We start from the raw sequence: 13914 nt of genomic DNA on the forward strand, positions 1-13914 counted from the left end.
CATCCCACAAGGGGGCAGGAGAGCCACACCCCACCAGTGAGGTGGGCAGGAGGAGTTTAGCAGCACATTGCCCCCCAGGGACCAAATTCTGCCCTGATTTACACCCTTCAAAAAAAGGATGCAACTCAGGGCAGTATTTGGCCTCAGGAGTTTTACTTACGTCACTGAGTCTTTCCCGAGAGCTGCTCCGATGGAATCCTTTTGATTCTCCACTTGCACTTTCACTGTCACTGTCTCGGCAACTGTTCTGACCTGGCTTGAGCTGCAGAAGACAGACAGAGCACATACAAAAAGCAGAAGTTTAGATTGGCTCAGACAACTCTTCCTCTCTGATGTTACTCCTTAGCACCACTGCTGTGGCACCTGTAGTACCACAAGGGCAAGATCCAGCCTCAGCATCCACAGGTTTCTTACAATCACAGACCTATTCCAGGTGGCATCGCAATTGCACATGAATGTCTAGAGTGTCATAGTCTGCTGAAATACAAGCAGACAAGGTCCCCGTCCCAAAGAACTCACAATTTAAGTCTTTGAACCTGAAAACATTGAGCCACATAAATAAAGTTACTCACACCACTGAGACTGCTTGTTTTCATAAAGTTACCATCCCCGACTAAGCATGTGCACCATCAATGCCTACTTTAGTAAGATCAACTGAAGACACTTTAGGGAGGTGATGATCTTCACTATGGGGATGTTTTGCAGGATTGGAGCCTAAATTCTTTACTTAGTTCCATAAAACTTCTTGGCTGTTCTATATATTCATAGACCAACATGATCTATTTATCAACTTCCATATTTTTCTTGTGTTTCAAATGAATCTATAAATGATAAATCTTGGAGGTTAAAAAAGTCCCCATTCTTTCTGTGTGTCTGAGAACACGTACTGCCTTTGGATGTTGTAGATTGTACAAGTTAAACACTCAGAGTATTAATGCAGCTAGACTGCTGTCTAAACATGATATAATTAGTAGAACTGAGTGAATACTGACAAAACATGTTTCTATTTATCTACATTTCACTACCATTTGCTCGATTTTATGAAATAATTTGCTTCTGCCCTTTTGCATTATTTTCTGTGAACATTTGTGTGACTGAGTTCTACTGGCATGAATATTTGTAGAAGACAAATTTCAAAGCCGTGTGTATATATGGAAACTGAATTTTAAATTAACATATCAGAGTATTTTGCACCAGAAGTGCATGTAGGAAGAATACTATGGGATTTATCAGACCAAATCACAACCTTGCAACAGTTCAAGAACGAATACCAAATATTGGCATAGAAGTATGCAGAATCATACTATGCAGAATACCAAACCTTGCAACAGTTCAAGAACGAATACCAAATATTGGCATAGAAGTATGCAGAATCAACTATAAATAATTAGCAAAACAACTCATCTAATTCTTTCTACTAATGAATAAATTCAAGGCAATTGTGATCTGCTCACAGGTATTCCATGAATAGCAAAACAAAAACTAAAGATGGGATTTTCAAAAGTCCTTGGATACATTCTTTATTGGGAATTATCCTCTGAGCACAAATATTTATAAATCTGTCCAAGGAGTTCTCCATTGTTTCATTGTACTTTCTGGAGTATACCATAAACACTACTGTTCTGTCTTGTCCATACAGGAGCTGAGAACCACAGCACTTCCAGCCCCTATCAGTTTCAGCAGCAGAAACCAAAATGTCTCAGTTCACAGAACTTAGGGTGACCAGATGTCCCGATTTTATAGGGACAGTCCTGATTTTTGTGTCTTTTTCTTATATAGGCTCCAATTACCCCCCACCCCATGTCCCGATTTTTCACATTTGCTATCTGGTCACCCTAACAGAACTACATCTTGTCAACCAGTCCAAGCCCTTATTCTTTTACTTTATTCACTTCTGCTTTTTTATTTCTGGTCTATTTGCCCTACAAAACAAGCTGCAAGCTTTTCCCAACACACATGCACACTCTCTCTCTCACACACACACACTTACTCTCTTCCCCTCCCCTCATGGGTTTACCACCTGAATGCATGAAGCATCTTGGAACTTGTGTCCTAGTAGTAGATGGTGTCTCTCTCTCTCTCTCTCTCTCTCTCTCTCTCTCTCTCTCACACACACACACACACACACACACAATTTGGTCAAGAATAAACTGCAAGGAAAAGTAGGCACTCTGCAACTTGTATTTCCTGCTATGAAGGCAACTCACCTTCAATCTTACCTTCTCTTCAGCTGTATTCTGAGACAACTGGTTTTTTACACATTTATTTAAACTCCTTTAAAGGTATGCACATCAAGAAGCTCATACCCCAAGACACTAGAAGAATGTATTTTGCTCTTGCTAAAAGAAAGGTAGTCCGGTGGACCGGGGAGAGGGGTGCAGAGAGGGGGAAGGCCCTCTATCTATCTATGCCAATGCCCAGCTCTGTCAATGCCCTAGTATGTAATCTTAAATGAATCACTTCACCTCTGTGCCTTAAATTTCCTCAACTGTTAAATGGGGATAATGATGCTTCACCTCCTTTGAAAATGCTTTGAGACCCTTAGCTGAAAGGTGCTATTTTAGAGCTGGACATTGTTCTTAAACAGTTCTTCACAGATAGGGTTGCCAACTTTCAAATTGCAGAAAATCTAATACCCTTACCCTGCCCCTTTCCTGAGGTCATGCCCCTTCTCCAAGGCCCTGCCCCCCACTCACTCCTTCTCCTGTCGCTCACTCTCCCCCACCCTCGCTCATTCATTTTCACTGGGCTGGGACAGACGGTTGGGGTGTGGAAGGGGTGAGGGCTCTGGGGTGGGTCCAGGCTGGGGGGGTGGGTATAGGCTCCAGGAGGGAGTTTGGGTGTAGGCTCCAGGAGGGAGTTTGGGTATGGGCTGGGGCTGGGGCACGGGCACGTGAGGGGTGTGGGCTCTGGGTGGTGCTTACCTCAGGCAGCTCCCGGGAAAACGGCCAGCATGTCCCTCTGGCTCCTAAGGGGAAGGGCGGCCACGGGGGCTCTGCACACTGCCCCTGCCCACTGTGTAGGGTTACCATATCTAACAAATAAAAAAAAAAGAGGACCCTCCACAGGCCCTGGCCCTGCACATTTCCCCACCCTCAGACCCGCCCCAACTCCGCCCTTTCCCCGCCCCCTCCTCCCTCCCACTCCCAGCCACGCGGAAAGGGCTGCCCGAGCGCTACCGGCTTCACGGTTTGCCGGGCAGCCCCCAGACCCTGCGCCCCCAGCCGGCGCTTCCCCAGCGCAGCTGGAGCCCGGGAGGGGAAGCGCCCAGCCGTGGGCGCAGGGTCTGGAGGCTGCCCAGCAAACCGTGAAGCCGGTAGCGCTTGGGCTTCGGGCAGCCCCCTTGCCTCCAGACCCTGCGCCCCCAGCCGGGCACTTCCCCTCCCGGGCTCTGGCGGCGCAGGGTCCGGAGGCAAGGGGGCTGCCCGAAGCCGGTAGCGCTCGGGCAGCTCGGCTCTTAAACAGAGCTGAAGAGTCAGGGGAGGAGCAGAGCCGCCATTTTCCTGGACACGTTCGGCTTTTTGGCAATTCCCCCCGGACAGGGGTTTGAGTGCCGAAAAGCCGGACATGTCCGGGAAAAAGAGGACGTATGGTAACCCTACCACTGTGGTTCCCAGCCAATAGGAGCTGCAGAGCCAGCACTTGGGATGGGGGCAGCGTGCAGAGCCACTGTGGCTGCCCCCAGTCTGGAAAGACATGCAGGCAGCTTCCCGGGAGTTGCACGGAGCCAGGTAAGGAGCATGCCTTAGCCCCGCTGCGCCACCAACTGAATACCCAGCAAACCTATTCACAGATTATTTAAAATATAAAAGCACAGCATCCACATTTATCGTAGAAAATTCAGAACCTTTTCAGCAGTCACCTAGCGCTCACTTATTTGTACCACAGCCCACTACCAATTGGGTGGCTTGTGTGCATTCATTTAATAGGCCTATGGTATCCCCTCATGAGCCAAACTGCTAGACCTGTAAGAAAGTTTTGGGGGCAGATCCTCAGGGAGTGGAAATGCACATAGCTACCATGATTTCACTCAGTTGAGATACTCCACATCACACTCTTTACAATGGAACATAGACTCAATGGGTCAGGAACAGCAGTGGCCTCCCAGTGCAGACTCGTGACTCTGTGTGTGCAGACCGAGGTTATGGGACTGAGGGGAGAAGGAGAATTAGGGAAAAAAAACTTTCCATAATCCCTATCTACAAAGAAGAAATTATTCTATATCCTCTAAAGACAAGCTAGCTGGGCTCCGGAGGCCGGAAATGCTCTCAATCAATGTGGGAAAAACACCTAGCTGAAGCAAGGATGGATGCGCATAAGAGATGAATGTTCCGGAACCTCTGTCAGACCTCCCTAATATCCACAGTTCCTGCCTCACCATATGCTCAATCTCTTTGCATTGGCTAAAAAAAGGAAGCTCTTGGGTCCCTATAGCATGGGGGTGGGCAAACTCTTTGGCCTGAGCGCCACATCGGGGAATAGAAATTGTATGGTGGGCCATGAATGCTCATAAAATTGTGGTTCAGGTGTGGGAGGGGGTGAGGGCTCTGGTTGGGGGTGCGGGCTCGGGGGTGGGGCTGGGGATGAGATGTTTGGGATGCAGGAGGGTGCTCCGGGCTGGGATTGAGGGGTTTGGCGAGTGGGAGGGGGATCTGGGGAGGGGGTCTGGGGCTTGGGGAGAGGCTCAGGGGTGCAGGCTCCGAGTGGCGCTTACCTCAAGCAGCTCCCAGAAGCAGCGGCATGTCCCTTCGTGTGGAGCGGCCCCCGACCCCGCTAGAGCAGCGGAGCGGTGCCATGCTGCTGCTTCTGGGAGCCGTATGATGCAGCCCCCCCAACCCTGCACCCTGGATCGGGGCCATGCTGCGGCTTCTGGGAACTGCATGGTGCGGCCCCTAACCCGGCACGCCGCCTAGAGCACCGCAGTGGGGCAGGCCCCAGACCCTGCTCCCCAGCGGGAACTCACGGGCCAACTTAAAATGGCTTAAAACAGCCCACGGGCCGTAGTTTGCCCACCCCTGCTCTAGCAGCTGAAAAATTTAAAAAAGGAAAAGAAAAAAGCTGAGATAAATGTTTATAACGTATTATCCTAACTAAAGTACGTACCATGGCTAAGCCATAAAATCTCAGCTAAACAGAACGTTACTGCAAACGTAATGCCTTATCAGACAGATCTAATGGATCTGGTTTTGGGGTCATAACTAATTCAAGAGGTCTAATCCTTCATATATAATTCATAGATCTTATCTATCACCAAGATGTACTGTAATGTTATGGCCCCGGCTCTAAAATTCAACCACCCTCAGGAAAATAGATCTACTTTCACTGACTCGGTATTGTGTCAACAGCTGCTCGGTGGTGGAAAAACTCTGTTACTGAGGCTTGAAGATTTCTTTTTTAGCAGCAGTTTTTCACATATTTTTATACCAGAGTTTTCGGTATCTATTTGATTTAATAAATATTTTCCTGTCTCACTATTTAATCAGTGGAGCTTCTAACTATAGCAGCAGCTTTCCTCTTTCAGCACCTGCACTTAGTTCTCTTCACAGAGAAGAAAATGTACAGAATAGCTTAAAATAACCCCCCAAAACACTGTGTGAATATAAACCCAGTAATAAAAGCAGCAGCATGTTTTCATTGTTGCAGGAAGCCATCTTTTTTCTGTGCCAGATTGTATGGTCAATAGGTCCTTCAGTCATTGGGATTCTGATCTAATTATGCTGGTTAACCGTCTTTAGTACCCAGCCAGGACATTTTTGATCATTGTTTTCATTGCTCTTGCTGAAGACCTAACAAACTCCCGTCACCGCAGGGCTCAGCAGAAACTTGATTTATTTGGTGCTCAGCTTTCAAGAATTAGTTAGCAGCACTGCTCCTTTTTATAGTTCTCCCATTAGGTGATGAGTTCCAGCTAGTTACAGGGAGAGAAGAGAAGCCCAGCAGGTGTCATTTTTCCAGACACAATTTACAGAAAGTCAGAGGATATGGCCGAGATATCTGAGCCCAGAACTCAGGACGAACAAAGTGAATTGTGTAGACTGTAGAGCAAACTCAGAAGCAAGTCCAGGTTAAGATTTCTCATTTCTCCCCATTTTCCTTTGTTTTTCCAAGCAGAGATTTTCTCATGCCAGACTGCTGTGGGTTTCCCTTTTATTCCAAAAAGGAATAAGAAAGTATCAAACTGTACTGTACTGAAAAAAAAAAGAAAAATTGGCCCAATACCTTCTTTAAAGACACTTAAACTTACACATACCCATGCATGTGAGGACAGTTTAAATGGACAAGCAATCTCTCACTACAGTCTATTCACACAGATTCAGCTGGTCAAAGTTAAAGAGAAACTGCAGTAACATAATCCTAGTAAAAAGGACTGCAAATAAAAGGCTAGATCCTCAGCTATTCTGGCATGGGTGGCGGGTGAACCTTCCCCTTGGGGGGGGGGGGGGGCTAGTTCCTGGTCCCGCTTCTTCTGCCCCAGGCTTCGCCCCCTCCCTGCTCACCGCGTCCCTCCTTTCCTCCCCTCCGCTCACCCTGTCCCTCCTTCCCTCCCCGCCGCTCACCCCATCCCTCCTTCCCTCCCCGCCGCTCACCCCGTCCCTCCTTTCCTCCCATCTTTTCCCCACAAGGCCTCAACTGCCCCCAGGGACAGAGCAAGCATGGGCCTCATGAGGGGGATGAGGAGAGGAGGGACATGGCAGGTGTGGGGAGCCTTGCGGGGGTAGAGGAGAGGAGGGACACAGCAAGTGGCAGGGACCTCTGTGTGTGTGTGTGTGTGTGTGTGTGTGTGTGTGTGTGTGTGTGTGTGTGTGTGTGTGTGTGGAGTGGAGAGACTCAGCGAGGCAGGGTGGAGCATGGACAGGAAGAGGCAGGGTGTCCGGCAGCAGGGTGACAGCGACTGCGCCACGGGAGGCTTAGCCTCTCCTGGCCTATTATATCCGCCACTCATACATTCTGGATAAGCTTGGATCACTGCTCTGCTAGCACAAAACAGCCTAGTCAATAGTTAGGTGGCGCACAGGAACGACAATTGATCCTATACCATTCCTCTCCTGGGATCTACTGCAGGGGACGAGCCAGGGAAAAGGGCCCCCTATGTGAGTCTCTTCTACAATAATTCCCACTGCAGGCCAGTGACAGCCTCCAGACTAAACTACACTGGGAACCTAACCTGCTGCTGAGCTGGACAATGATCGGGCAAGGGTTTGCAACTAGCATCTTTTGGCTCCTTAGCCATGCTTCAGAATATGGCCATATGGGTTTACACAAAATCTAACAAATGCTTTCACGATCCAAAAATGCCAGCAATGAGGACTTGGGATGGTTTCACAATTTAATCGTACTCCTGCACTGTTACAAACCCAAGTAATACAGAATTGTGCTAGTGTACAGAGACCAGAAAGTGAGACTGAATACACACAAAGTGAAAGTGAGTACTCTAGTTTTATTTGCCCAAGTTGAGAAACATGGGGATCACATGTTGGAAAACACATTTGCAGTTTTAAAACTTTCCCGTTGGTGATGTTTAGTGTCGTAAGTAACTAAGGGATTGGTACTGAAGGTCAAATATTAATTTTTTTCCCCCAGGTACCTGCATTTTTCTATTAAAAATAACTTGTAATCAAAGAAAGATAAATGAGAAGAAAAATTAGAAAAAAGAGAGAGAGGTCTTGTGGTTAAGGCCCTGGACTGGGACTCAGGAGATCTGGGTTCAATTTCTACATCATATAGACTTCCTGGGTGACCTTAAATTGTCCATGCCTCTCATCTCTCTGCCAAATGAGGATACCATCACATCTTTTCTCCCACCTTTTCTGCCTGGTCTACTATTTAGACTATAAGATCTTTGGAGAAAGGACTATCTCTTACTCTGCGTCTGTACAGTACCCAGAACAGTGACCCTGTAATACAAGTAATACGCCTGCACCCTCAGACAAAATACTTGAGGAAATGTCATTAAAATGAAGAAGAAGAAAAAAAAAAAAACACACAACCCAAGACACCCACCTGTTGTTGGTCCCCTCCAGCCTATCCCCAGGTTCCCATCAGCACATTCTAAAGATACTATCTTAGGAGAACTTAAGTTTGGTCAAAGGCACTGAGCTGCATGTCAGCAGAATCAGAAATATGATAAGACAGACATGAGCTACTGTGGAGCTTAGTGTGAGGAACATGCAGAGCGGAAACTACTGAGGGGCATGCAGGGAGTTATAGAGATATTGAGTTTGGCTCTCAGCAAGGGCAGTCTGACAGTGTCAGTTAGTTACTGTATCAATAGATGAGAGAAAAACAGAGAGATTAGTTGAGGTTTGAACGCACGGTCAAATCACAAAGAAACTGACCAAAAATTGCTAGGTTTCTGAATAAACCTATAGTTTCCAAAATGAATACAAGGAGAGAAATGTACAACCACTCTCTCTTAGTGACACTGTAATAAGTGCTGGAGAAACAGAAGAAGAATGGATTCCAGATAATGCTGGATGACATAGAAACACAAAGGAGATTCTGGGTATGAAGGGATTTTTGCATGCAAGCATCATGAACATCAATGCAAGTTGTGTGCACACCTATGAGATAATGGAGCACTTAAATCCATGAGAGTCAAAGAGCAACCTAAATACCCAACATTACCCACAAAGAATTAAGCTCTGCATTATTCAGTATATTTATCTACTAGATTTCTATGTTGAAGATAAAGGTTGATATACATTAAAGGCAGAAGTTGACCTAATTGCACTGCCTTTACGGTATTTATAGAGGCATAGGCTGTAGATACTATATTAGTCAGGCATCTCAGAAATGATGCATGGACACAAGAGGGCAAACCATAAAATATTATTTGGGAAAACTCATAAAAACATGGGTCCATGTTGGTTTCTTTGCCTCTGGGCAGGACAATGGAGATAATCATGATAGGGGAGGAGGCAGAAAGAATGAGCGTGCCAAAGAACAGATAGCAACATCCTAGGAAGTCACCAATCTATTCTGCTAGCTCCCTTAGGCAGAGGTTTTTAAAAGGTATTTAAGCATCGCAGTGCTCAGTGCCACTGTGCCGAATCAATTTTGGAGCCTAAATATCTTTTTCCAAAATGGACTTAGGCACTTGTGAATCTAAATGGACTTGATGGAATTTAGGCCCCTAAGTGCCTAAATGAAAAAGATTTAGGCTCTCAAATCTGTAGGTGTTGTGGCACTGAGCATCCCCCCACCCCCACCCAAATAGCTTTAACAATCTGGGCCTATGCCACTTTATAGAAATCCATAATGCGGATGGCTGGTTAGTAGGTAACAAAAAGCAAAGTAAATAAATCTACTGAGAATTAAGCGAAAGCCTTTTTCACAGAGCTCATGGGATGTGTCAAAACCACCCTCATGTTGCTCTTCTGAGCTATTTTTTGTTCATTTATTGCCACCCCATACCATTTGGCAGCTCTACATCTAGGCTATGGTATAGTTCCGAAGTGCCTGAGTTTCTGCATCATATGGAATTAAAGGATTATTTCACTACATTGTACTTTTAAACTAGGAATAACAACACTTCTACCCATTATAGTGCACTCAGCATGCTAAGCCTTTACCAGAGCCTTAGAAGAGGACACCTGCTTCCCAAGGGATTGAACAACCTTCCTGCAAGGAGTGGAATTAGGCTCTCATTTCTGCCTGTCACTCTTTATTTACACAGCTTTCGTAAGGACAAGAGAATCCAAAACTCTTTGTGATCCAACTTCTAGCTGGGTGAGCACTGTCTGTAGAATAAAATGGTTATGTATACATTCAATTAGCAATAGTTTATCCTGATTATTATTATTTGTTAAAGGCCAACAATAATATCTGTCCCTACATAAAACAAGTCTGGGTCTCTGTGTGCTACTGTAATACAAAATAAATAAATAAATAAATAAATCCACATGCTACCCCCCAAGGCCATCTAGACCAGGGGTTCTCAAACTAGGGGTCATGACCCCTCAAGGAGTCATGACATTATTACACGGGGGGGGGGAGGGTCGTGAGCTCTCAGCCTCCACCCCCAAACCCCGCTTAGCCTCCAGCATTTATAACAGTGTTAAACATTTTTTAAAAAGTAATTTAGAAGGGGGTCACACTCATAGGATTGCTGTGTGAAAGGGGTCACCAATACAAAAGTTTAAGAGCCACTAATCGAGATGCTTGGCAAGTAAACAAAAAAACAGGTCAGCCTTGCACTAAATCCGCAAGATAACAAATCTGGCTCTGGCTGATCAAGAGGCTGGAAGTGTGTTCCATAGTCAGGGAACTTCACAGAGAATACCCAGCTGGCAGTTCCCTTTCCATTTAGGCCTGTGGAGCTGCAGCTCAGGTGCTGAGTTCAGGCGGGAGAAAAAGGCGGTCTCTTAGGGCTCTGGAGCACAAACCATTTAGTACTGTGTGGGTTAAGAACGAATACCTAGAATTCCACCCCAGATGCCAGCATGCAGCCAATGAAGCTCATGGGGCACTGGTGTCCAGTGTCTCCAAGTGTAAATTTCCATTACAAGTCCATTCCACACCTGCCTTATGTTTCCAGCAGGTCTCAAAAGATATAGCCAAATGCACTACAGCAGCGTGTTTTTATTGAGATCATAACCATAGTGAGCACCACATCCAAGGACATCATTCCACCCTTCTTTGGGGGCCCACAGCAACAGCCAACGCTCAAGCAAGACACTGATCATGCGAGCTTTGGTCACAAGCAGCACGCAGGCATCTTCAAGAAGTTATATTGTATTTTTTCCTATTTGGGATCCCAAGAGGCTTTATTTCAAGTGAGCCAGGGGAATGAGCAACAGTTCCCAGGCTCAAACTTGGACCCAACCCCACTGGATCCCCCAAGCTCCACTAGATCACCAGCCTAGCCAGGAAGTGAAAATCCTCTTCTTCTGATCATAAGGAGAATAGCTGGGAAGGTCATAATGTGGATTCATGATTTATTCATCAGCATCTGTCAGAACAGGAACAGTCTGGTTACAACAGGAGACCAGGTTCAACATAATCATCACATGTGGATGGTTGTAATGTTGCCGTTTTTGATGCCCTGAAAGGCTTTGCCAATACATTTTCTGCCAGTGGTGTCACCACATGCTCCGAGGTGATTGATCTTCATGTGCTAGGAGGAGGAAAAACTAAGTTTCCAAAAGCCATTGATCAAGGGGCTTAAAAAATGATTATTTAAACAAATACACAAAATTCAATTTAATAATCCAAGTGAAGATTTCATCTCTTACTGTGTTCCATTCCTGATTTTTGTTGGGGTATTATTTAAGTAGTTTCTCCCCCCTCTCCAAACTCCTTTTACTGAAAAAATTACAAGATTATGTATATACAAATAGTTTTCCTTCCTCCATCCCCACAATAACGTATGTAGATATAATTGAGGTTGTCACTATAGCTATAAAACAATATCAAATGGATACAGAAGTGACTATGTTTCTAGTTTAAAATAACTGTCATTTCCAGTTCCCTTTTGGCCTGATCTGAGTTGCTCTTACTTGATAAGTAAGGTTTGGGGAGCAAAACTCCATTGAAATCAATGGAGATGCATCTATTTACACCAGCAGAAAATTTGTCTCTTTCTCTGCTAGTGTTATGCTGAGAAGCCAAGTCAAAAAGGTGAATTAAGTGTTCTGATTGTGTTCTTCTTACAGTGACAGCAGCAGAAGTCAGGAGCTAGGGTAAATGGTGCACTTGCCTTAAAAACAACCATAACAACAAACAACAGGAGCTGGCATGCATTCCTTCTGCATTTTTTCCTTCATTATCTGGTTTGATATGTATTTGTATATGTCCAGGCAAAGACGCTTTGAAGTAGCTCTATTTTATCTAAGTTCACAGAGACTGGAGCCCATTTTTTTGTTTTTTTTTTTCTTTTCTGTAATGGTTTATACAGAAATCAAAGTTAAACCTGGGATAAACACCTCAAAATGGAGTCTTAGACTCATATATACTATATGCAACATATAAAGTGTAAAAGACTTGTTCGGTACTCTGGCACCTGTTAAAATAAAGATATGAAACAGAAAGCTGTTGGCAATTGTAAGAAATGAAGCATATTTCAGTATACTTTAAAAGCTGAATTGCAAAAGAAAAAAAAAAAGACTTTCTGACCCTTTGCAGAAATATGGCCTTTACAACTACAATTTTGCAAAGCACTCAATTATACCCATCACTATCTCCAACCAGCTTCTAAACGTCACAGAATCTCAGACAGCAGGGCAAGAAAAAAAAAGATTACTAAGGTCCAACCCATCTGTAAGGAGCCAAAGTTGTGAGGATCAGGACGGAATCTTTCTCCTCCTTTAAATACTTCTCTCACACTCAGTGTTGAACCTTTTTCTATTCCACCTCTCCTTCTGCTTATGTGCCAAACTCCTTGTCTTCCTTCAAATCCCTCACCAAACACGGTCCCTCCAAGAAGCCTCTCAATGAAAAATAATGCAAATTTACTCTAGCACCTCACATGTGTACTGTTAATTGTTGTGTGTAGTTTTTATAGGTATCTATATCCATATAGACTTGGGTTCTGTATCTGCGTTAATAGAGCGATGTCAGTTTACATCTGCTGGTAATCTTGCCTATAGACATGCTATCTGTTTATCTTGTGTGCGCGCCCAAACTCAACTGTAAGCTCATTGCAACATGAACAGGGTCTTCTAATAGGTGCGTGTGAACATTCAATAAATAGCAATGCATTCTCTCCATGTTGGTTGTGGGGATTCACACATAAGAGTGTCTTTATAGTCCTCTGCCATGCAAAATTTAGAAGTGTAGAGGATCACCACATAGCAGAGATTTCACCAACACATGGAACACAAGAAAGGCCTATTTCTGAGCATTTGCCATTTTCCAGGACTATCCTGTACTTCTCTCTCACTAGAGTTTTATCATCCCTTCCTTTAAGTATTTATAGTGATGGTGTACCACTTTCCCAGAGACCCTATTCCAGACGTATTTGACATCTCGGAGAGGTGTTGAGCTTTTTGGCTGCATTATCCAGCAAAGAATGAGCAAACCCCAAATCCTTTACTGAGTGTCTATCTACAGCTATATAAAATATTAAAAAGAGAAGAGAAAGACATACCATCCCATTTAGCAAGAAGTGACTGACATACCACTCACTAGGGAGAAACAGCTTGGTCTCTGGTTGACTGTGAAATGTACAAGCTACTGGAGGAATGCAAGTATCTAGGGAGGTAAAATTAATCACATGATGGCACAGAAACAAACAGGCCAGGGTCATAAAGCCTAATGACACCAGGGCTTTAGAACTGTGTGCTTGCCTCTGTAGAGTAGGTTGATGAGTCCCAGACAAATCCCTAATGCAGATGTACATGTCACCAGCAGGGGTGACAGACATTTGTGAAAATTTTATTCAAGTCCCAAGGTAAGATGATGAGATTTTGGCTCCTAAGCCACTTGGATGCTTTTGAAAATTTTACTTAATCACAATTAGCACTAAATGGCAGTCTCAGTAGACACCAAAATTAAATAGGCACAGAAAAGTGACTGAACTATCCTCTCCTGAAAAGAGAGGGCCTCCTCTTGAGGCCCACTGGCAGGAACGTGAGGGGAAACTTATATTTCCGCTCTCTGTGCTGCACCTGATCGGTGATAAGTTCCTGACTCAGCAAGGTCTTCAAGCAAGTACCTAAGTATGTGAGCTGCTCCATTGAAGTTTATCTAAAATAAGAATGGAATAAGACTATGCACATACTTGTATATTATCTCTCTATATATGAAGATATAACTATTTCATAGAACTGGAAGGGACCTTGAAAGGTCATCGAGTCCAGCCCCCTGCCTTCACTAGCAGGACCAAGTACTGATTATGCCCCAGATCCCTAAGTGGCCCCCTCAAGGATTGAACTCACAAGCCTGGATTTAGCAGGCCAATGCTCAAACCACTGA

The 13914-nt window shown here is 44.8% G+C and overlaps 1 protein-coding gene across 6 annotated transcripts in view; it reads right to left on the reverse strand.

The window, feature by feature from the left end:
• AUTS2 (activator of transcription and developmental regulator AUTS2) overlaps window positions 1-13914 on the reverse strand; it is a 968890-nt gene that overhangs the window by 508255 nt on the left and 446721 nt on the right. For all 6 annotated transcript variants that reach the window (XM_054008222.1, XM_054008225.1, XM_054008223.1 and 3 more), the window contains one exon: window positions 161-262. In XM_054008222.1, coding sequence (XP_053864197.1) covers window positions 161-262 — 102 coding nt within the window. The remainder of the gene's footprint in view (window positions 1-160; window positions 263-13914) is intronic.

Source organism: Malaclemys terrapin, chromosome 18 (genome assembly GCF_027887155.1).
Source record: "Malaclemys terrapin pileata isolate rMalTer1 chromosome 18, rMalTer1.hap1, whole genome shotgun sequence".
Lineage (NCBI taxonomy): Eukaryota > Metazoa > Chordata > Testudines > Emydidae > Malaclemys > Malaclemys terrapin.